The 24,160-nt window shown below is 44.3% G+C and overlaps 1 protein-coding gene across 1 annotated transcript in view; it reads right to left on the bottom strand.

Moving 5' to 3' along the window:
* The window catches only part of kcnk3a (potassium channel, subfamily K, member 3a), a 60,405-nt gene extending 37,146 nt beyond the window's left edge, over positions 1-23,259 (bottom strand). Inside the window, exon 1 of the mRNA XM_014143993.3 lies at positions 22,812-23,259. Coding sequence (XP_013999468.1) covers positions 22,812-23,145 — 334 coding nt within the window. The 5' untranslated portion in view covers positions 23,146-23,259. The remainder of the gene's footprint in view (positions 1-22,811) is intronic.
* Positions 23,260-24,160: the final 901 nt, after the last annotated feature.

Genomic DNA, 24,160 nt, shown 5'->3' with positions numbered 1-24,160 from the left:
CACCTTCATCTCCAATTCCACCTCTATCTGCACCTCTATCTCTATATCCACCTGTATCTCCAACTCCACCTCCTCTATCTCCACCTCCATCATCATCTCTATCGCCACCTCCTCCATCTCCACCTCTATCTCCACCACTTACACCTCTATCTCCATCTCCACCTCTATCTCTATAATCACCTCTATCTCCACATCCATCTCCTCCTCCACCTCGATCTCCACCTCTATCTCCTCCTCAGTCTCTATCTTCAGCTCCACCTCTATAATTACCTCCACCTCTATTTCCACCTCCACCTCTATGTCCACCTCTATCTCCACTATCTCCTTCTCCACCTCTATCTCCACCTCCTCCTCCACCACCTCTATCTCCACCTCTATCTCCACCTCCTCCATCTCTACCTCCATCTCCACCTCCATCTCTTCCTCTATCTGTACCTCCACCTATATATCTATCTCCACCTCTATCTCCACCTCCTCCTCCACCACCTCCACCTCCATCTCTACCTCCATCTCCACCTCTACCTCTACCTCTATCTGTACCTCCACCTCTATATCTATCTCCACCTCTATCTCCACCTCCTCCACCACCTCCACCTCCATCTCCACCTCCATCTCTACCTCTATCTGTACCTCCACCTCCACCTCTATCTCCACCTCTATCTCCACCTCCATCTCCACCTCTATCTGTAACTCCACCTCTATATCTATCTCCACCTCTATCTCCACCTCCTCCTCCACCACCTCCACCTCCATCTCTACCTCCATCTCCACCTCTACCTCTATCTGTACCTCCACCTCTATATCTATCTCCACCTCTATCTCCACCTCCTCCACCACCCCCACCTCTATCTCCACCTGGCGGCAGGTAGCCTAGGAGCTGGATCGAATACCCAAGCTGACAAGGTAAAAATCTGTCGTTCTGCCACTGAGCAAGGCAATTAACCCACAGTTCCCTGGGCACCGTGGATGTTGATTAAGGCAGGCCCCTGCAACTCTCTGATTCAGAGGGGTTGGGTTAAATGTGGAAGACACATTTGGACAACTGACTAGGTATCCCCATTTCCACTTTCTCAACCTCTTCCATCTCCACTTAAACATCTGTCTCTATCTCCACCATCTCCTTCTCCACCTGGCAGCAGATAGCCTAGTGGTTAGAGCATTAGGCCAGTAACTGGAAGGTTGCTGGATTGAATCCCTGAGCTGACAAGGTAAAAATCTGTTGTTCTGAGCAAGGCAGTTAACCCACTGTTCTCCAGGGCTGAAGACATGCATGTTGATTAAGGCAGCCCCCTGGAGCTCTCTGATTCAGAGGTGTTGGGTTAAACGCAGAAGACACATTTGGACAACTGACTAGGTATCTCCAGCACTATCTCAACTTCCACCTCTATCTCTAGTTCCACTTCTCCTCCACATCCTTCTCCATCTCTAGCTATCAGTGGTGTAAAGTACTTAAGTTAAAATATTTTAAAGTATTACTTCAGTAGTTTTTTTGGGTATCTGTACTTTACTATTTAGATTTTTTACAACTTCTACTTTTACGCCACTACATTTTGAATGCTTAACAGGACAGGAAAATGGTCCCATTCGCACACTTATCAAGCAAACATCTCTGGTCATACCTGATTGAGGTAGTATGTACATGTAGATATGGTTAAAGTGACTATGCATATATGATGAACAGAGAGTAGCAGTAGCATAAAAGAGGGGTTGGCGGGTGGTGGGTGGCGGGACACAATGCAGATAGCCCGGTTAGCCAATGTGTGGGAGCACTGGTTGGCCGGCCCAATTGAGGTAGCATGTACATGAATGTATAGTTAAAGTGACTATGCATATACGGTAGTAGAGAGAACAGTCTATGACTGGGGTAGCTGGGGTCGATTACAATTTTTAGGGCCTTCCTCTGACACCGCCTGGTGTAGAGGTCCTAGATGGCAGGCAGTTTAGCTCCAGTGATGTACTGGGCCGTACGCACTACCCTCTGTAGTGCCTTGCGGTCAGAGGCCGAGCAATTACCGTACCAGGCAGTGATGCAACCAGTCAGGATGCTCTCGATGTTGCAGCTGTAGAACCTTTTAAGGATCTCAGGACCCATGACAAATCTTTTTCGTTTCCTGAGTGGGAATAGGCTTTGTCGTGCCCTCTTCACGACTGTCTTGGTGTGTTTGGACCATTCTAGTTTGTTGTTGATGTGGACACCGAGAAACTTGAAGCTCTCATCCTGCTCCACTACAGCCCCGTCGATGAGAATGGGGGCGTGCTCGGTCCTCCTTTTCCTGTAGTCCACAATCATCTCCTTAGTCTTGGCAATGTTGAGGGATAGGTTGTTATTCTGGCACCACACGGCCAGGTCTCTGACCTCCTCCCTATAGGCTGTCTCGTCGTTGTCTGTGATCAGGCCTACCACTGTTGTGTTGTTGTGTTACAAGCACACATGATTCAACTGCTCAACTTATCCTCAAGCCCTTGATTTGTTTAATCAGGTGTGCTGCTGATACTTCAATTGTGGAACTGGCTGGGGGTACTCGAGAAGACGTTTGGAAAACACTGTTCTACTCAGTTGCTACTTACAATTCGTTACTGGCTGTAGGCTACTGTATAAGTTTCCAATACCTTTCCATTTAAGGTCACGGGAGGAGAAACTTTACAGAGGAACCAAATGTTATCCCAAAGACAGTAATTTGATTACTGTGAGCGTTACATCCAATCAGTAGCTGGACAGACAGACAACAAGAGGCTTACATTGCCTAGCCCTAGGGTATGTTCTGTTCAGTGGCTTTCAATCAATGGCTACTGATATCCTTACACTAAAACATTCTAATATCTACGACACAAATCCAAAGGAAAGTTTGAGATACGGGTTTAATATTTTAAATGCTCTGTACTGTACTTCCAGGTACAATGTAGTTACATTCCATGAAGGACAGTTTATAGAGGACATTACCTGCCAAAAACTATTGTAAAGTATCAAAAAACTCCCCCGCCATAAAATCAATCAAATGTTCAACATATTTTTCCAGGAAAATAATATAACGCATGGTGTACTTTACTGACTTTCTGTGTTTTCTAGACATATCTTGTTTCTGTGACGGCATTCTCTTAATATCACATTTCCATTCAAAGGATTAGCACATAAATCATATCGCTAGCTATACCTGTCCAGGAGTCACTAAGAGAGCGAGAGAGAAAGCGTGTGTGTAAGCTTTGGGTAGACGAGCGGCCCATAATTCAATATTCTGGGGCCATGAGATTATATCCGTTGTTTCATTCAGAAAACGCCACATGGAAAACCAAGTTCTTAAATCGGATTAAACAGACTGAACTGGTGGGGTAGAAAACGATACAATATTACGGTGATTTGCCTGACTACAGTTGATGAATTGTATTTACTTATCCCTTGAACAAACCTGAATTTGTGAATGTCTCATGGAGAGATTTAGATCCTATTTTGTCTAGTTTAAAGCTGATCAGATCCCGCTAGCTCATAGTCTTATGAATGAACATGGTCATTTTTTTGTTTAACAAGGTAATCAAGAACTCATTCTCTGTTGAAAGAAAAAAACACAACAGACAGGCATTCTGCTAACATGTCAGCTGATCATGAGCACATTCTCCAGATATTCTCAGTTTGTCTGTCACACGTTTGTCTCTCAGCAGAACGAGCTTTCGCAGCCCAAAATAGTCTGCATCATTTCATTATTTTTTCGCTCTCCACTGTACTGAAAATGTGGCACTGAAAATCCATTAAATATTTTGACAAATCAGACGCTGAGGTGACCGTGATTAATTTCCTTTAAGCTCTCAGTGGGTTACACGAGAGGTGTGTCATTTTGACCCTCCATGGTGTGAATGTGTTTTCATCTATTTGACAATGGCCCTTTTCTGCCATGCCAGGGCTATGCCAGGCTTGTTGCTGGTACAGTATTAGGAGTGGGTACTGCCTGACTCTGACTGGTTGTTCTCCAGCCTAGTGCCACTGACACTCAGGGCTCCTGAGGCCTTGTCACTTTTAATCTAAGTGTGTCTTGATCATTAGCGAAAGGGGGCAGTGCCTCGCTGGAGAGCACAGCATCGGGTTAAGCAAGGTTATTTGTTATGTTTTTCATTTTACTTTACGTAAGGGTTTGAGGAAGCAGGGGCTAGGAGGCCACTATTGGCTCTTAATAATAACGCTGATAATATAATGCTCACTCATCATGCCTCAGCAAGTACTCACGGTTATCATTTTATTTTCTGAAATTAGGATAAGTGCCTTGTCATCTTTTGGAGGGAGTGTTGTGATTCAGGATGAAAGAGGAGGGTACAGCTAATGGGGTGAGGTGGTGGCATTCAAAGGGAACCACTGGAAGTGGGTTTTTTTTACATTTAAAGTCTCAAAAGGATAGATTAGAGAAAATTACATATTTAGATAGCCCTACATTGAAAGCAGTCTAGGAACAAAGAGTGACTGCAATCCCGACTTTGTTTTGCTAAACAAGCCACTATTATTAACATTTTCGGGCCCCAAAAAATTATTGATCTGCATACTCCATCAATGTAATCACTTGGACCAAGAATTAACAACTAAATAATTGGTATAGCTTACATAACACATGTAACAAAAGGAATGTGTGGATAGAGGTTATCATACATGTCATACTTCCTAAACAGTCCTCATTGTCAGTCCTTATTGTCAGTCCTCAGCAGACCACCTGCTTTCTCTTGGACCCAGTCCCCCTCTCTCATCTCTCAACAGATGACTAGACTGTCATGGATCAACAGCAGCATCTCTCTGATTGGCAGAAATCTCTTAACATATCGAGCCGTCTTGTGATACCAAAATCAACGATCAAAATGGCCCCAGGTTACTCCTGTACACTGGACCTAAAGCAGACAGACATCTGAGCACTATGGATTCAGCCATGTACATGACAGTTAACATATATAGCATAGAACATATACACAGTGCAAGACTAACATAGAAATGGACCTTGCATGTAAAAAAATGCAGGATGGAAGAGTTGGTCTCTATCCACGAGTTAAAGTGAAATGAGCAACAGAGTAGATTCTAACTGTATATTATTAATGTATATTATTCCTCCAGCATATTCAGAACAGGAATTGAAATTCAGTTCATGATTTGAAACGATCCATTATGCTCTATGAGGATAAATGAACACGGTGACACTTGTGTATGAATAAACGTTGAGTGTATTTACATGGCTAATTCATTTGTTCTGTATGCTAATTGTTACCAAGACTAAACAAAAGGTCAAAGGTGAGGGGATAGGGGTTTGATCATTTCTTTGAATCAGCGTCACTGAATTAAAAGCAGCACAGTGGAAACATTTTGATCTTACATTTCTTATGAACCACTTACTGTCTCTGCATATAATGTACCACAGAAAAGGCTTTACCCACAATAAAAAAACTGTCCTAATTAAACAAATGCAAATGACTTCCACATTTTGCTGAGCATGAAATTGCTGCTATATCAAAGAGATAGGCAGAGCAGAGACAGCTGCCCAGGGAGAATAACCCAGGGAGTCTGTGGCCTGGAATCACCCTGTTTTTGTAAATTATTCTATCACACAGCCATAGCTCTTTTATATCATAGGCACAGTCGCAGGTGAGCCCTGCCATCTATTCTAACACAATACATTGGGGGGGATAGAAAAACAAAACACCAGCTCTGCTTTCGACAACGCTGCTATCTGCTATGTTCAGTTTGTTCCTAGCCTCATGGATGGATGGATGCTCTATAGGCCCGAGTTGCTTATAGGCAGTCAATAGTGTTCATTCAGTCCGTGTTCAGCCAGCCAGTGTTAAGTGATGTGGGAATGACAGCCTGGCATGGCTCTGTGATGCCAGCGGGGGCTTATGATGCGAACATTCCCCCAGACTTGATCAAAACCGTCCCAGTGCCAAGAGGCCCCAGCTCTCTCCCTGGCTCTCTCCCCGGCTCTCTCCCCGGCTCTCTCCCCGGCTCTCTTCCCGGCTCTCTCCCCAGCTCTCTCCGGCTCTTTTGCGACTCGCAGAGTGCTTTCTAACTGGCTGCTTATTTATTCTCCCCTTGTGGGATTCCTTCCATCGAAACAATCTTTCCCAGGAGATGATAAGTAAGTGGACACCACCTCCCCCTCTCTTAGTATCGTCAGAGTGAAGACTGATTCCTGCTAGCAGCCTTACTTAGACTTACTCCTTTCCTGTCTTCTCTCCCTTCCCCACTTCAGACAGGCATTTATACTGAGTTATTAGTAACATGCTGGAACCGATCTTTCTCAGGAGGTGGATACTGAATCTTTCCAATGGTGGAAACACATACTTATCTTTAGCAGGTTAATACTATGTCAGGATGATTTAATAAAGGCGTTCTTAGAAATGGGTCTCTAAGGGGGAGCGGAACAGAGATTTACTCAAGAGAGCAAGACACTCCCCCTGTTTTTTGGGGGGGTTTCACAGATGTATGGTTCTATCACAGAATCCTTCTGTGTTCCGTGGAGAGGTCACTAAAACATTTTCCATGATCATCCTTAGATGTTCTCTCAGAGGCATTTACAAAGGACCACATGTGCCATTTTCCTTTTTCCTCCAAACTCTTGAACCTTATAGTGATATATATTGCACAAAAATATAAAGGCAACGTGTAAAGTGTTGGTCCCATGTTTCATGAGCTGAAATAAAAGATCCCAGAAATGTTCCATACGCACAAAAAGCTTATTTCTCTCAAATGTTGTGCACACATTTGTTTACATCCCTGTTAGTGAGCATTTCTCTTTTGCCAATATAATCCATCCACCTGATTGCAGGAATGTCCACCAGAGCTGTTGCCAGAGAATTGAATGTTAATTTCTCTACCATAAGCCGCATCCAACGTCATTTTAGAGAATTCGTGGTCTCCGACCTCACAACAGCAGACCACGTGTAACCACGCCACCCCAGGACTTCTTCACCTGCGGGATCATCTGAGACCAGCCACCCGGACAGCTGATGAAACTGGAATATTTCTGTCTTATAATAAAGCTCTTTGGTGGGGGAAAAACTCATTCTGATTGGCTGGGCCTGGTGCCCCAGTGGTTGGACCTGGTTCCCAAGTGCGGCAGGTAGCCTAGTGGTTAGGGCGTACGGGCAGTAACCGTAAAGGTTGCTAGATCAAATCCCCGAGCTGAACAAGGCAGTTAACCCACTGTTCCTAGGCCGTCATTGTAAATAAGAATTTGTTCTTAACTGACTGCCTAGTTAAATTAAGGTTAAATCATTTTTTTTTAAAGTGGTTGGGCCTATTCCCTCAAACGCCTACGCATGGCTGCGCCCCTGCCCAATCATGTGAAATCCATAGATTAGGGCCTAATGAATTTATTTCCATTGAATGATTTCCTTATATATGAAAATATGAACTGTAACTCAGTAAAATCGTTGAAATTGTTACATGTATATTCAGTATAGATTCCACTGATCCACATGGACATACAGTATATATACACAGTGCCTTCGAAAAGTATTCAGACCCATTGACTTTTTCCAAATTTTATTACGTTACAGCCTTATTCTAAAATGTATGAAATATATTTTTTTCCTCATCAATCTACACACAATACCACATAATGACAAAGCAAAAACTGATTATATATATATATATACCATATTTACATAAGTATTCAGATCCTTTACTAAGTACTTTGTGGAAGCACCTTTGGCAGAGATTACAGCATTGAGTCTTCTTGGGTATGACGCTACATGCTTGGCACACCTGTATTTGGGGAGTTTCTCCAATTCTTCTCTGCAGATCCTTTCAAGCTCTATCAGGTTGGATGGGGAGTGTTGCTGCCCATATATTTTCAGGTCTCTCCAGAGATGTTTGATCGGGTTCAAGTCTGTACTCTGGCTGGCCCACTCAAGGACATTTTGCTCCGTTCATCTTTGCCTTGATCCTAACTCCCAGTCCCTGCCGCTGAAAAACATTCCCACAGCATGACGCTGCGACCACCATGCTTCACCATAGGGATGGTGCCAGGCTTCCACCAGACGTGACGCTTGGCATTCAGGCCAAAGAGTTCAATATTGCTTTCATCAGACCAGAGAATCTTGTTTCTCATGGTCTGAGAGTCCTCTAGGTGTCTTTTGGCAAACTCCAAGTGGGCTGTCATGTGCCTTTTACTGACGAGTGGCTTCCATCTGGCCACTCTACCTTAAAGGCCTGATTGGTGGAGTGCTGCAGAGATGGTTGTCCTTCTGGAAGTTTCTCCCATCTCCACAGAGGCACTATAGAGCTCTGTCAGAGTGACCATTGGGTTCTTGGTCACCTCCCTAACCAAGGCCTTTCTCCCAAGATTGCTCAGTTTGGCCAGGCGGCCAGCTCTAGGAAGAGTCTTGCTGCAGACATTTTTTGGTACCCTTCCCCAGATCTGTGCCTCGACACAATCCTGATTCGGAGCTCTAATGACAATTCCTTCGACCTCATGGCTTGGTTTTTGCTCTGACATGCACTGTCAACAGTGGGACCTTATATAGAAAGCTGTGTGCCTTTCCAAATCATGTCCAACCAATTGAATTTACCACAGGTGGACTCCAATCAAGTTGTAGAAACATCTCAAGGATGATCAATAGAAACAGGATGCACATGAGCTCAATTGCGAGTCTCATAGCAAAATATGAGACTCTAAATACTTTTTTTTTTAAATAGAATTGCAAAAAAAAATTAAATCCTGTTTTCACTTTGTCATTATGGGCTAGATTTTAGAATAAGGCTGTAACATAACAAAATGTGGAAAAAGTCAAGGGGTCTGAGTACGTTCTGAAGGCACTGTATGTATATATATATATATATATATATATATATATATATATATATATATATATATATATATAGTGTACAAATAATTAAGGACACCTGCTCTTTCCATGGCCAGGCAAATGCTATGATCCCTTATTGATGTTACTTGTTAAAACCACTTCAATCAGTGTAGATGAAGGGGAGACAGGTTAAAAAGGGACTTTTAAGCCTTGAAACAATTGAGACATGGATTGTGTATGTGTGTCCTTCAGTGGGTGAATGGGCAAGACAAAATATTGAATTGCCTTTGAACTGGGTATGGTTGTGACGTGGTGAGGTTGGACCCAGGTGCAGAGAAGAGACCAGACAAGGAATCAGTGGTTAAGGATAAGCATAAATACTTTACTGATAAACAGTAGCCACAGGATCACAGTACACTGGGGAAAAACAACAAACACTTCATCTCAAAAACTCACTCAGGAAACAAACAAACACGGTAAACAATTCAAGCTTCTGCAAAGGAAACCAGAACACACACCTCTTTAAACAGGTAAATTATAATGAGTAATAGGACACACCTGAGTGTCATTAATGTCTCTAGGGTGGTCTCTGCCGCCCTCTGGTGACAGGTGGAACCATGACAATGGTAGTAGGTGCTAGGCACACCGGTTTGTGTCAAGAACGGCAACACTGCTGGGTTTTTCACGCTGAACAGTTTCCCGTGTGTATCAAGAATGGTCAACCACCCAAAGGACTTCCAGCCAACTTGGCAACTGTGGGAAGCATTGCAGTGAATGTTTTCTTGCCTATCATCATTATTTGGAAACGGTATATTGATGATATTTTTGTTCTATGGAGGGGTGATGAAAAACAGCTCCAGGCATTCCATGTTTTTCTTAACTCCTGTTCTGAGCATCTGCGATTTACTATGCAAGCTGACACACGTCAAATCAGTTTCCTTGATCTTCTGATCTTGTGTGAGGATAATGTTCTATACATTGATCTTTACAGGAAACGTACTGATCTTAACAGTTTGTTGAGGGCTGATAGCTGTCACCCGATTCCCTTGAAAAACAGTTTTCCCTACAGCCAATTCTGTCCAATCAAAATAATTTGCAAAAAACAATCATATTTCGACAGAAATATGGCTGAGACGCAAAGAAAATTCAAGGAGAGGGGGGACAAAAATTGTCAGATTAATACTGCCATTGAGAAAATTCTAAACAAACCAAGACATGATCTTTTTCAAGGACAGTCTCGCAAAAAGAAGCATTCTTGCGTTCTAACTACCTGCTATTCAAAGTGCTCTGAACAAATTAAGGGAATCATTCACAAACATTGGCACATTCTAAGATCCGATGACAGTATCAGTAATGTGTTTTCGGACCCTCCCTTGGTCGTATTCTTGTGGGGCAAAAATCTCAGAGATCAATTGGTAAACTTTGATTTACCACCCCAAGATATCCCTGCACAACATCTATTTTGCCATAACTTTGGAAGTATGCTTGGGGTCATTGTCTATTTGGAAGACCCATTTGCAACCAAGCATTAACTTCCTGACTGATGTCTTGAGATGTTGCTTCAATATATCCATATAATTCTCCTTCCACATGATGCCATCTATTTTGTGAAGTGCACCAGTCCCTCCTGCAGCAAAGCACCCCCACAACATGATGCTGCCACCCCCGTGCTTCACGGTTGGGATGGTGTTCTTCGGCTTGCAAGCGTCCCCCTTTTTCCTCCAAACATAATGATGGTCATCGTGGCCAAACAGTTCTATTTTGTTTCATCAGACCAGAGGACATTTCTCCAAAAAGTACGATCTTTGTCCCCATGTTCAGTTGCTAACCGCAGTCTGGCTATTTTATGGTGGTTTTGGAGCAGTGGCTTCTTCCTTGTTGAGCGGACTTTCAGATTATGTCAATATAGGACTTGTTTTACTGTGGCTATAGATTCTTTTGTACCTGTTTCCTCCAGCATCTTCACAAGGTTCTTTGCTATTGTTCTGGGATTGATTTGCACATTTCGCACCAAAGTACGTTCATCTCTTGGAGACAGAACGCGTCTCCTTCCTGAGCAGTATGACGGCTGCATGGTCCCATGGTGTTTATACTTGCATACTATTGTTTGTACAGATGAACGTGGTACCTTCAGGCATTTGGAAATTGCTCCCAAGGATGAACTGTCATGGCTGTTTGAAGGAGCGGACCAAGATGCAGCGTGTTCGTAGTTCCACATATTTATTAAAAGTGAAACAGAATGCAATACACTGAAATACTTGAAAATACAAAACAACAAACCGTGACGCAGAGAGGACAACACACTACTCAAAAGACAATAACCCACAAACCACAATGAGAAAAACCCCTACTTTAATATGATCTCTAATCAGAGGCAATGAGGATCAGCTGCCTCCAATTAGAGCTCAACCCCAAACAATCCCAACATAGAAATAGACAAACTAGAACCTAAACATAGAAATAGAAAAACATAAATTAGCCCAAAACACCCCCTGTCACGCCCTGCCCTACTCTACTATAGAAAATGACATCTTACTAGGGACAGGACATGACAGTACCCCCCCAAAGGTGCAGACTCCGAATGCAAACAAAACAAAAACCCCAACAAAACAACCACCAAAACACAAAGGGAGGGTAGGGTGGGTGACTACTGTCTAAGGCGGCGGCTCTGGTTCCGGGCTTAGTACCTCCACCGACCGCTGATCCCCCTGCTTCTGTATGTCTGGAGGAATCAGACCATGGATCATCGTCGGAGGCTTCGGTCAGCCAACCGCCCCTGAAGACCCTGGGCTAAAGGCCGCCGCTGAAGACCCTTGGCTAAAGGCCGCCGCTGAAGACCCCGGGCTAAAGGCCGCCGCTGAAGGCTCCGGGTTGCAGACCGCCGCTGAAGGCTCCGGGTTGCGGACCGCCGCTGAAGGCTCTGGGTTGCGGACCTCCGCTGAAGGCTCCGGGTTGCGGACCGCCGCTGAAGGCTCCGGGCTGCGTCGCTGGAGGCTCAGGGCTGAGGAGCGTCGCTGGAGGCTCCGGGCTGAGGAGCGTCGCTGGAGGCTCCGGGCTGAGGAGCGTCGCTGGAGGCTCAGGGCTGAGGAGCGTCGCTGGAGGCTCAGGGTTGAGGAGCGTCGCTGGAGGCTCAGGGCTGAGGAGCGTCGCTGGAGGCTCAGGGCTGAGGAGCGTCGCTGGAGGCTCAGGGCTGAGGAGCGTCGCTGGAGGCTCAGGGCTGAGGAGCGTCGCTGGAGGCTCAGGGCTGAGGAGCATCGCTGGAGGCTCCGGGCTATGGAGGCGCACTGGAGGAATAGTGCGAGGAGCAGGAATCGCTCTCACCGGACTGGGGAGACGCACTAAGGGCCAAGTGCTCACAGCAGGCACTGGCTGTACCGGGTCATGGATACGCACTGGAGGTCTGCTACGTGGGACTGGCATGGGAGGCGCCAGGCTAGTAACACGCACCTTCGGGCTAGTGCGGGGAGCAGGAACAGGACGTACTGGGCTATGGTGGCACACTGGAGGAAGAGTGCACGGAGCAGGCACAGGACGTACTGGGCTATGGTGGCCCACTGGAGGAAGAGTACGCGGAGCAGGCACAGGGTACACTGGGTCTTGGAGACGCACTGGAGATCTGGAGCGTACGGCCTGCACAACCCGTCCTGGCTGGATGGTCACTGTAGCCCAGCACGGTCGGAGCGCTGGCACAGGGCGAACTGGGCTGTGCTGGGGAATGAGGGCTGCCCTGCGTAGAGCAGGCACAGGATAAACTGGGCCGAGGAGACGCACTGGCGGCCAGATGCGCTGAGCAGGCACACTCCTTCCTGGCTGAGTGCCAACTCTAGCATGGCAACGCTGAGGAGCTTGCACCAAGCGCACCAGGCTTTGAATGCGTATGGGCGATACAGTGCGCATTTCCGCATAGCTCGGTGCTTTCCTCGTCACCCACTCCCCATGGTAAGCACGGGGAGTTGGCTCAGGTCTCCATCCTGACTTAGCAAAACTCCTCGTGTGCCCCCCCTGCCTCTCGCACTTGCCTATTGGTGGATATAGCGCCTCGTAATATCGCCGCTCCGCTCTTGCTGCCTCGATCTCCTCCTTCGGTCGGCGATACTCCCCAGCCTGCCTCCAGGGTCCTTTCCTGTCTAATATCTCCTCCCAAGTCCACGACTCCAAGTACTTCTCCTGTTGCTCCCTTCCACGCTGCTTGGTCCTTTGTTGGTGGGTTATTCTGTCACGGCTGTTTGAAGGAGCGGACCAATATGCAGCGTGTTCGTAGTTCCACATATTTATTAAAAGTGAAACTGAATGCAATACACTGAAATACTTGAAAATACAAAACAACAAACCGTGACGCAGAGAGGACAACACACTACTCAAAAGACAATAACCCACAAACCCCAATGAGAAAAACCCCTACTAAATATGATCTCTAATCAGAGGCAATGAGGATCAGCTGCCTCCAATTAGAGATCAACTCCAAACAATCCCAACATTGAAATAGACAAACTAGAACCTAAACATAGAAATAGAAAAACATAGATTAGCCCAAAACACCCCCTGTCACGCCCTGCCCTACTCTACTATAGAAAATGACATCTTACTAGGGACAGGACGTGACATGAACCAAACTTGTGGAGGTCTACAATTTTTTGCTGAGGTCTTGGCTGATTTATTTTGATTTTCCCATGATGTCAAGCAAAGAGGCACTGAGTTTGAAAGTAGGCCTTGAAATACATCCACAGGTACACCTCCAATTGACTCAAATTATGTCAATCAGCCAATCAGAAGCTTCTAAAGCCATGACATCCTTTTCTTGAATTTTCCAAGCTGTTTGAAGGCACAGTCAACTTAGTGTATGTAAACTTCTGACCCACTGGAATTGTGATACAGTGAATTATAAGTGAAATAATCTGTCTGTAAACAATTGTTGGAAAAATTCCTTGTGTCATGCACAAAGTAGATGTCCTAACCGACTTGCCAGAACTATAGTTTGTTTACAAGAAATGATTGGAGTTTGAAAAACTAGTTTTAATGACTCCAACCTAAGTGTATGTAAACTTCCGACTTCAAATGTAGATCCTTCAAACACCCCCAAACAGGGAAACAGATCCCAATTAAAGGTGTTATCACGAGCTCCGCTAAGGCAGTTATTTATCTTATAACTTGTCCTTGGGGATAAAAATTACGTGGGTAAAACAAAGTGTGAATTAAAAGTACAAATCTCAGAGCATCGTAGCACCATTAGGTGCAAAAACTCAACTTATCCAGTTGCGGCTCACTTTTTGGAAGCAAACCACTCGATTTCGTCCCTACGTTATATTGGCATCGAACATGTCACCCTCCCTAGGAGAGGGGGTGACCTCGAGAATTTATTGTTAAAACGAGAGGCTGCCTGGATCTTTAATTTAAAGACCCTTGCTCCCTTCGGCCTCAACATATACTTTAATCTGAAGCCATTCTTGTGATTATTGTGATTTTGCTATTGTAAATGTTTGTAGGCCTCTGTTGCCAAATTGTATCTACGATCCTATGCTATCCATTCATGTTTTTGGTATGTTATTTTTATATCTGAGAAATAACCAATGATATCAGGCCACACCCCGACATGATTACAGACACCTGTGTGTGTCCTTTGACACTATATAAACTAGTCACCCCACAGTGTTTGTCATTATACCCTGATGAAGACAGCTTGTCTGTCGAAACGTTGGATATTAGGTTATTAAATTATTGCATCTGAGCTCCTAGAGTGTGCGGCTCTCCTTTAGTTTTTCAAATGTTCTACTCCGCTAGCCAGCAGCTCGCCTAAATAGATGTGCGTTTCTTCCGCCTCTGGAAGCATTGGAGTCAACATGGGCCAGCATCCCTATGGAACGCTTCCGAACACCTTGTAGAGTCCATGCAACAATTCCAAAGATTTACTGAGTTACAGTTCATATAAGGAAATCAGTCAATTGAAATAAATTCATTAGTCCCTAATCTATGGATTTCACATGAATGGGTATACAGATTTGCATCTGTTGGTCACGGATACATTTTTAAAAAAAAGTAGGGGCATGGATCAAAAAAACAGTCTGTATCTGGTGTGACCACCATTTGCCTCATGCACTGCAACACATCTCCTTCGCATAGAGTTGATCAGGCTATTGATTGTGGCAAATGAAATGTTTTCCCAGTCCTCTTCCATGGCTCTGCGAGGTTTCTGGATATTGGCGGGACCTGGAACACGCTGTCGTACACGTCAATCCAGAGCATCCTAAACATGCTCAAAAGGTGACATGTCTGGTGAGTATACAGGCCATGGAAGAACTGGGATATTTTCAGCTTCCAGGAATTGCGTACAGATCCTTGTGACATGCTAAAACATGAGGTGATGGCGGTGGATGAATGGCATGAATGGGCCTCAGGATCTCGTCACGGTATCACTGTGCATTCAAATTGCCATCGATAAAATGCAATTGTGATCGTTGTCTGTAGTTTATGCCTGCCCATACGATAACCCCACCGCCACCATGGGGCACTCTGTTCACAACACTGACATTAGCAAACCGCTCGCCCACACAACGCTATACGACGCTGTCTGCCATCTGCCCGGTACAGTTGAAACCATAATTAATTCATGAAGAGCACACTTCTCCAGCATGCCAGTGGCTTATCGAAGGTGAACATTTGCCCACTGAAGTCAGTTACAACGCCGAACTGCAGTCAGGTCAAGACCCTAGTGAGAACGATGAGCACGAAGATGAGCTTCCCTGAGACGTTTCTGACAGTTTGTGAAATTCTTCAATTGCGCAAACCCACAGTTTCATCAGCTGCATGGGTGGCTGGTCTCAGACGATCCCGCAGATGAAGAAGCCGGATGTGGAGTTCCTGGACTGGCATGGTTACAGGTGTTCCTCGGTTGTGAGGCCAGTTGGACATACACTACTGTTCAAAAGTTTGGGGTCACTTAGAAATGTCCTTGTTTTTGAAGGAAAAGCACATTTTTGTGTACTTGTCCTCTTTCTCAGTTGTATACCGTGGCCACTCACTCCTCTTTCTATTCTGGTAAGAGCCAGTTTGCGCTGTTCTGTAAAGGGGGTAGTGTTGTACGAGATCTTCAATTTATTGGCAATTTCTCGCATGGAATAGCCTTCATTTCTCAGAACAAGAATAGGCTGACGATTTTCAGAAGAAAGTTATTTGTTTCTAGTCATTGTGAGCCTGTAATCGAAGCCACAAATGCTGATGCTCCAGATACTCAACTAGTCTAAGGAAGGCCAGTTTGATTGCTTCTTTAATCAGGACAACAGTTTTCAGCTGTGCTAACATCAATTCAAAATGGTTTTCTAATGATCAATTAGCCTTTTTAAATGATAAACTTGGATTAGCTAACACAACGTTCCATTGGAACACAGGAGTGATGATTGCTGATAATGTGCCTCTGTACGCCTATGTAGACATTCCATTAAAAATCAGCCGTTTACAGCTACAATAGTCATTTACAACATTAACAATGTCTACACTGTATTTCTGATCAATTTTATGTTATTTTCTTTTGATGGACAAAATGTGTTTATTTTCTTTCAAAAACAAGGACATTTCTAAGGGACCCAAACTTTTGAACGGTAGTGTACTGCCAAATTCTCTAAAACAACGTTGGATGCAGCTTAAGGTAGAGAAATTAACATTCAATTATCTAGCAACAGCGCTGGTGGACATTCCTGCAGTCAGCATGCCAATTGCACACTCTCTCAAAACTTGAGACATCTGTGGCATTGTGTTGTATGACAAAACTCCACATTTTAGAGTGGCTTTTTATTGTTCCCAGCACAAGGTGCACCTGTGTAATGATCATGCTCTTTAATCAGCTTCTTGATATGCCACACCTGTCAGGTGGGTGGATTATATTGGTAAAGGAGAAATGTTCACTAAGAGGGATGTATACACATTTTAGCAAAAAAATTGACATCAACTTTTTGTGCGTATGGAAAATGTCTGGGATCTATATTTCAGCTGATGAAACATGGGACCAACACTTTACATGTTGTGTTTATATTTTTGTTCAGCATATATATCAACACTGCTCATACATATACTAACTAATTAAAGTTGTGAATGTGAGACATTTTTCATCATGTGATGTTTCTTTCATCAATGCATAAAAATAATAAAGATAAAAAATTTACTTTTATTATACAGCTATATCTTCATTTTGTTTTGGCTTGGTCCTGACTGCAATAAGTCCATATGAAGAGACTGTGGCTTTACAAACAAAATAAATATTAAAATTGGATTCAATAATGCTGAAACTGCCACGTCCGTTTGCAAAGAAATGAACAAAGAAATTACTTCATACAATAGGTTAGGTTTAGGTTTATATCCCTCTGACATCATTGCACATCATTGCACGTACAATAGAACAGCAGAGTGTGTAATGCACAGGTTTTCACCACCATGCTGGATGCTCCTCTCCTCCATTTCCTAAACACTAACAAATGTGCCTTTGGGCTTGTGTCCAGGTTATGGGGTTTCACTAAAGTTGTAGCTGTGTGTCTACGTCTTCTGTGATATGGTTTGGTGTGTCTACACACAGGGACATGACTGTGTTATTGTGTGTGGGGTCATGACTGCGTTATTGTGTGAGTATGAGGGGTCATGACTGTGTTATTGTGTGAGTGAGAGGGGTCATGACTGTGTTATTGTGTGAGTGAGAGGGGTCATAACTGTGTTATTGTGTGTGGGGTCATGACTGTGTTATTGTGTGAGTATGAGGGGTCATGACTGTGTTATTGTGTGAGTGAGAGGGGTCATGACTGTGTTATTGTGTGAGTATGAGGGGTCATGACTGTGTTATTGTGTGAGTATGAGGGGTCATGACTGTGTTATTGTGTGAGTATGAGGGGTCATGACTGTGTTATTGTGTGAGTGAGAGGGGTCATGACTGTGTTATTGTGTGAGTGAGAGGGGTCATGACTGTGTTATTGTGTGAGTGAGAGGGGTCATAACTGTGTTATTGTGTGTGGGGTCATGACTGTGTTATTGTGTGAGTATGAGGGGTCATGACTGTGTTATTGTGTGAGTGAGAGGGGTCATGACTGCGTTATTGTGTGAGTATGAGGGGTCATGACTGCGTTATTGTGTGAGTGAGAGGGGTCATGACTGTGTTATTGTGTGAGTGAGAGGGGTCATGACTGTGTTATTGTGTGAGTATGAGGGGTCATGACTGTGTTATTGTGTGAGTGAGAGGGTCATGACTGTGTTATTGTGTGAGTATGAGGGGTCATGACTGTGTTATTGTGTGAGTATGAGGGGTCATGACTGCGTTATTGTGTGAGTATGAGGGGTCATGACTGTGTTATTGTGTGAGTATGAGGGGTCATAACTGTGTTATTGTGTGAGTATGAGGGGTCATAACTGTGTTATTGTGTGAGTGAGAGGGGTCATGACTGTGTTATTGTGTGAGTGAGAGGGGTCATGACTGTGTTATTGTGTGAGTGAGAGGGGTCATGACTGTGTTATTGTGTGAGTATGAGGGGTCATGACTGTGTTATTGTGTGAGTGAGAGGGGTCATGACTGCGTTATTGTGTGAGTATGAGGGGTCATAACTGTGTTATTGTGTGAGTGAGAGGGGTCATGACTGTGTTATTGTGTGAGTGAGAGGGGTCATGACTGTGTTATTGTGTGAGTGAGAGGGGTCATGACTGTGTTATTGTGTGAGTATGAGGGGTCATGACTGTGTTATTGTGTGAGTGAGAGGGGTCATGACTGCGTTATTGTGTGAGTATGAGGGGTCATGACTGTGTTATTGTGTGAGTGAGAGGGGTCATAACTGTGTTATTGTGTGTGGGGTCATGACTGTGTTATTGTGTGAGTATGAGGGGTCATGACTGTGTTATTGTGTGAGTATGAGGGGTCATAACTGTGTTATTGTGTGAGTATGAGGGGTCATGACTGTGTTATTGTGTGAGTATCAGGGGTCATGACTGTGTTATTGTGTGAGTATGAGGGGTCATGACTGTGTTATTATGTGAGTGAGAGGGGTCATGACTGTGTTATTGTGTGAGTATGAGGGGTCATGACTGTGTTATTGTGTGAGTATCAGGGGTCATGACTGTGTTATTGTGTGAGTATGAGGGGTCATAACTGTGTTATTGTGTGAGTATGAGGGGTCATGACTGTGTTATTGTGTGAGTATGAGGGGTCATGACTGTGTTATTGTGTGAGTATGAGGGGTCATGACTGCGTTATTGTGTGAGTATGAGGGGTCATGACTGTGTTATTGTGTGAGTGAGAGGGGTCATGACTGTGTTATTGTGTGAGTGAGAGGGGTCATGACTGTGTTATTGTGTGAGTATGAGGGGTCATGACTGTGTTATTGTGTGAGTGAGAGGGGTCATGACTGTGTTATTGTGTGAGTATGAGGGGTCATGACTGTGTTATTGTGTGAGTGAGAGGGGTCATAACTGTGTTATTGTGTGAGTGAGAGGGGTCATAACTGTGTTATTGTGTGAGTATGAGGGGTCATGACTGCGTTATTGTGTGAGTATGAGGGGTCATGACTGTGTTATTGTGTGAGTGAGAGGTGTCATGACTGTGTTATTGTGTGAGTATGAGGGGTCATGACTGTGTTATTATGTTAGTGAGAGGGGTCATGACTGTGTGTCATTGTGTTAGTGAGAGGGGTCATGACAGTGTGTCATTGTGTTAGTGAGAGGGGTCATGACAGTGTGTCATTGTGTTAGTGAGAGGGGTCATGACTGTGTGTCATTGTGTTAGTGAGAGGGGTCATGACAGTGTGTCATTGTGTAAGTGAGAGGGGTCATGACAGTGTGTCATTGTGTTAGTGAGAGGGGTCATGACAGTGTGTCATTGTGTTAGTGAGAGGGGTTATGATGACTGTGTGTCATTGTGTTAGTGAGAGGGGTCATGACAGTGTGTCATTGTGTTAGTGAGAGGGGTCATGATGAATGTGTGTCATTGTGTTAGTGAGAGGGGTCATGACAGTGTGTCATTGTGTAAGTGAGAGGGGTCATGACAGTGTGTCATTGTGTTAGTGAGAGGGGTCATGACAGTGTGTCATTGTGTTAGTGAGAGGGGTTATGATGACTGTGTGTCATTGTGTTAGTGAGAGGGGTCATGACAGTGTGTCATTGTGTTAGTGAGAGGGGTCATGATGAATGTGTGTCATTGTGTTAGTGAGAGGGGTCATGACAGTGTGTCATTGTGTTAGTGAGAGGGGTCATGACAGTGTGTCATTGTGTTAGTGAGAGGGGTCATGACAGTGTGTCATTGTGTTAGTGAGAGGAGTCATGACAGTGTGTCATTGTGTTAGTGAGAGGGGTCATGACAGTGTGTCAGTGTGTTAGTGAGAGGGGTTATGATGACTGTGTGTCATTGTGTTAGTGAGAGGGGTCATGACAGTGTGTCATTGTGTTAGTGAGAGGGGTCATGATGAATGTGTGTCATTGTGTTAGTGAGAGGGGTCATGACAGTGTGTCATTGTGTTAGTGAGAGGGGTCATGATGACTGTGTGTCATTGTGTTAGTGAGAGGGGTCATGATGACTGTGTGTCATTGTGTTAGTGAGAGGGGTCATGATGACTGCGTGTCATTGTGTTAGTGAGAGGGGTCATGATGACTGCGTGTCATTGTGTTAGTGAGAGGGGTCATGACAGTGTGTCATTGTGTTAGTGAGAGGGGTCATGATGAATGTGTGTCATTGTGTTAGTGAGAGGGGTCATGACAGTGTGTCATTGTGTTAGTGAGAGGGGTCATGATGACTGTGTGTCATTGTGTTAGTGAGAGGGGTCATGATGACTGTGTGTCATTGTGTTAGTGAGAGGGGTCATGATGACTGCGTGTCATTGTGTTAGTGAGAGGGGTCATGATGACTGCGTGTCATTGTGTTAGTGAGAGGGGTCATGATGACTGTGTGTCATTGTGTTAGTGAGAGGGGTCATGACAGTGTGTCAGTGTGTTAGTGAGAGGGGTTATGATGACTGTGTGTCATTGTGTTAGTGAGAGGGGTCATGACAGTGTGTCATTGTGTTAGTGAGAGGGGTCATGATGAATGTGTGTCATTGTGTTAGTGAGAGGGGTCATGACAGTGTGTCATTGTGTTAGTGAGAGGGGTCATGATGACTGTGTGTCATTGTGTTAGTGAGAGGGGTCATGATGACTGTGTGTCATTGTGTTAGTGAGAGGGGTCATGATGACTGCGTGTCATTGTGTTAGTGAGAGGGGTCATGATGACTGCGTGTCATTGTGTTAGTGAGCGGGGTCATGATGACTGTGTGTCATTGTGTTAGTGAGAGGGGTCATGACTGTGTGTCATTGTGTGACTACAGTATACAATACACAATATAGTAGAGTGGATGGGAGGCCAGTTAAACACTGCAGCTCTGGTGTTGCCATCAATAGTTAATGGCGGAGTGAAAAGCCAAACACTGTGTCATTGCCAGCCCGGTGGGCTCACAATTACAGCATGCCGTTTCAGCCACCTGGATCGGGTTTGCATCCAATTAGTCCTCTACATGTGGTAGGGTTACCACCACCCTGGGTCACCAGCTACAACTGGCCCAAGTGGCTCAATACAGAGCGGAGGCTGAGGTGAAAGTGAGGACTGGGATGAGGGCATGGGACAGGGTGGGGGTGAGGGTGATGGTAGGGAGGGGGGGTTTGAGAGTGAGGCGGGGAATAAAAGTGAGGGTGAGGTATAAGGGTGGTAAAGGGTGATGATAGGGGTGAGCTTGTGTGTGTGTGAGAGAGAATGTGAGTGAGTTAGTGAGGTTGATGGATAACAGGTGATAGTGGGAAATGTGGGAGTGAGGGATGAGGATGAGTGAGGGATGAGGGAGAGTGAGGGTTGAGGGAGAGTGAAGGATGAGGGAGACTGAGGGATGAGGGTGAGTGAGGGATGAGGGTGAGTGAGGGATGAGGGTGAGTGGGGGATGAGGGTGAGTGGGGGATGAGGGTGAGTGGGGGATGAGGGTGAGTGAGGGATGAGGGTGAGTGAGGGATGAGGGAGACTGAGGGATGAGGGTGAGTGAGGGATGAGGGTGAGTGAGGGATGAGGGTGAGTGGGGGATGAGGGTGAGTGTATTTTCCTAATCATGTAGGCTACATTTGTCTTTAGGCAAAACAAATACTGTAGAAAGACCCCTAATGGTTACACATGTCCAGTCATTTTCCAAAGATCGACTCCTTTTTTTCTTGGTCGTGTGAAAAAGGAGACCAGACTATTCTCTTCTACTTCAAAAATGTTCCTATCCTTATGTCATTAGGGGTAATATCCAAAGGGGGCAGTTGACATTAGCCTGTCTACTGAGCTTATAATACATCGGGCCTGGTTTTTACTAGCACTTTCAAACTTAAATATTATGATGAGATGATTTTGATTAACATACAAAATATTATTCGTAGAGACTTTTTGAAGACCACGTTTTGGTTAGGCTGAGCATTTGCACCTGATGCTGCTGAACAGCCATTATTAGTCCAAGGGCTCTTGAGAGGATTAGGACAGCAACCTGTTAACGATAATATTTGTTCTAGGGTTGTGATGGATTGCTTTGTAAGACATACTCCAAAGCTTTAGTGTTAGTGTTAATGTTTTGTGAAGTCCATCCAAAAAAACAGCAGGGTCATAACACGATTAAACACCACGTTTGCGATGATATCTCACTATTAAACAGATAATAATAAAGTTTATCTTAACGAGTCCCAAACTTGCTGCAAACTATCATACCCATGCAACCATTTAGAAATACACTGTAAATGCATTTTAAATGTATTTCTTTGTTTGCTTCAGACACGCCTATGCGTGTCTATAATAATAATAATAATGTATCCTAATAGACTGAAGCAAATAATATTGATTGTCAACTAAAAATAGCATGAAACATGATGTCATCTTCAACAAGGTCGTAATGGCAATAGTTTGAATAACTTACCGAACTTGCAAGGACATGGAGCGTAGCCTATGCATAGCCTACCTATGTTTTTGCTTTGATTTATGCAGCACAATCAAGTGCAACATATTCAGGTAAGATGTACGTCACTGGTTTAATAAATCTTACCTATGGTCGTGATCACAGTGATTGCGAAGTAAAATGATCCAGCGAATTTCCACTGTAACCCGGCTTTATGAGGCTTCAGCTGCAACACCACTTCCTCGAGTTCATCGAAGTTGAGTTTAGTGAGATTGTATTTGTTCCTAAGCTCTTGTTTTCTGTCGTACACTTTCTTCTTCTGGGTCGTCTCCTTCTTAGATTCTAAGGCATCGAAGACAGCCGCACCGACTAACAGGTAGATGAACGTGCAAATGATGAGCGCAAGGGTCCTCACGTTTTGTCTCTTCATGGTCAGGGTGAGTAGACGGGCTCCAAAAATGTGAAAGCGAATCTTGAGCATGGGGAGCTCGGCTGGTTCATTGCGAGGCTGGCTCTATCAACAGGGACAGTGGCGCGCAGAAAGCTCTCTGATGACTTTATTTGCCCAAGCGCACATTTTCTCTCGGAGCTGTTCGTTTCAGCACCACCCCTTCCAACCGCCCTCCCACCGCGTGCTCGCCTGAATGCGTTCTTAGGGTCTGTGCGTATTTATGTACAGTATGTCTGTATACAGAAGAGAGTGGGTGGGAGGCTACTGTAGACGGCAAGTTTACGGTAATATCACCATTAGCTAAAATAGTGCTGCTGTTGGATATTGCCTTATAAGGAAAACATATATGTCACAATTACTCGTTGTATAATGTAGGCTGTGCAATAAGGCAACCCTCTCACATGTAACAAATGAATGCAGAACAGACAGCTACATGCTACTGAAGCCAATTCCCGCCACCCCAAATATTGATACTCAAAATGTTGACTTATGTATCTCTACATTTGTAGATAGTAGCTCAAAAGTTTTACTTACTTATCAAAACATTTCGAGATAGTATCTCACAATTTTGACTTACCGTACTTATCTCAACATTTCGAGATAGGTAAGTCCAAATTGCAAGATATTATCAAAAGAATTCGAGATAAGTAAGTCAAAATTGCGAGATCCTATCTCGAAATGTAATAATACTGACTGGAAATTACAAGATATTAGACCTTACTTTCTTTATTTGTTCCATTGTGTGGTTATTACAGAGGTGGCATCCCAGAGTTTTTCCTGATCTGGTAGTATGACATCACCCAAAGTTTGAATATACAGGCATTGGGAAGTATTCAGACCCCTTGACTTTTTCTACATTTTGTTAAGTTACAGCCATATAATACCTCATAATGGCAAAGCAAAAACTGTTTTTTAGAAATATTTGCAAATTTATATGAAAAAAAAAGGTATTCAGACCCTTTATTCAATACTTTGTTGAAGCAGCAATTACAGCCTCAAGTCTTCTTGGGTATGACGCTACAAGCTTGGCACACCTGACTTGGGG

The sequence above is a fragment of the Salmo salar genome, chromosome 15 (assembly GCF_965601325.2).
Source record: "Salmo salar chromosome 15, fSalSal1, whole genome shotgun sequence".
NCBI classification, from domain to species: domain Eukaryota; kingdom Metazoa; phylum Chordata; class Actinopteri; order Salmoniformes; family Salmonidae; genus Salmo; species Salmo salar.
The sequence above is the reverse complement of the archived record's forward strand: the minus strand, read 5'-3'. Positions and strand labels throughout refer to the sequence as shown.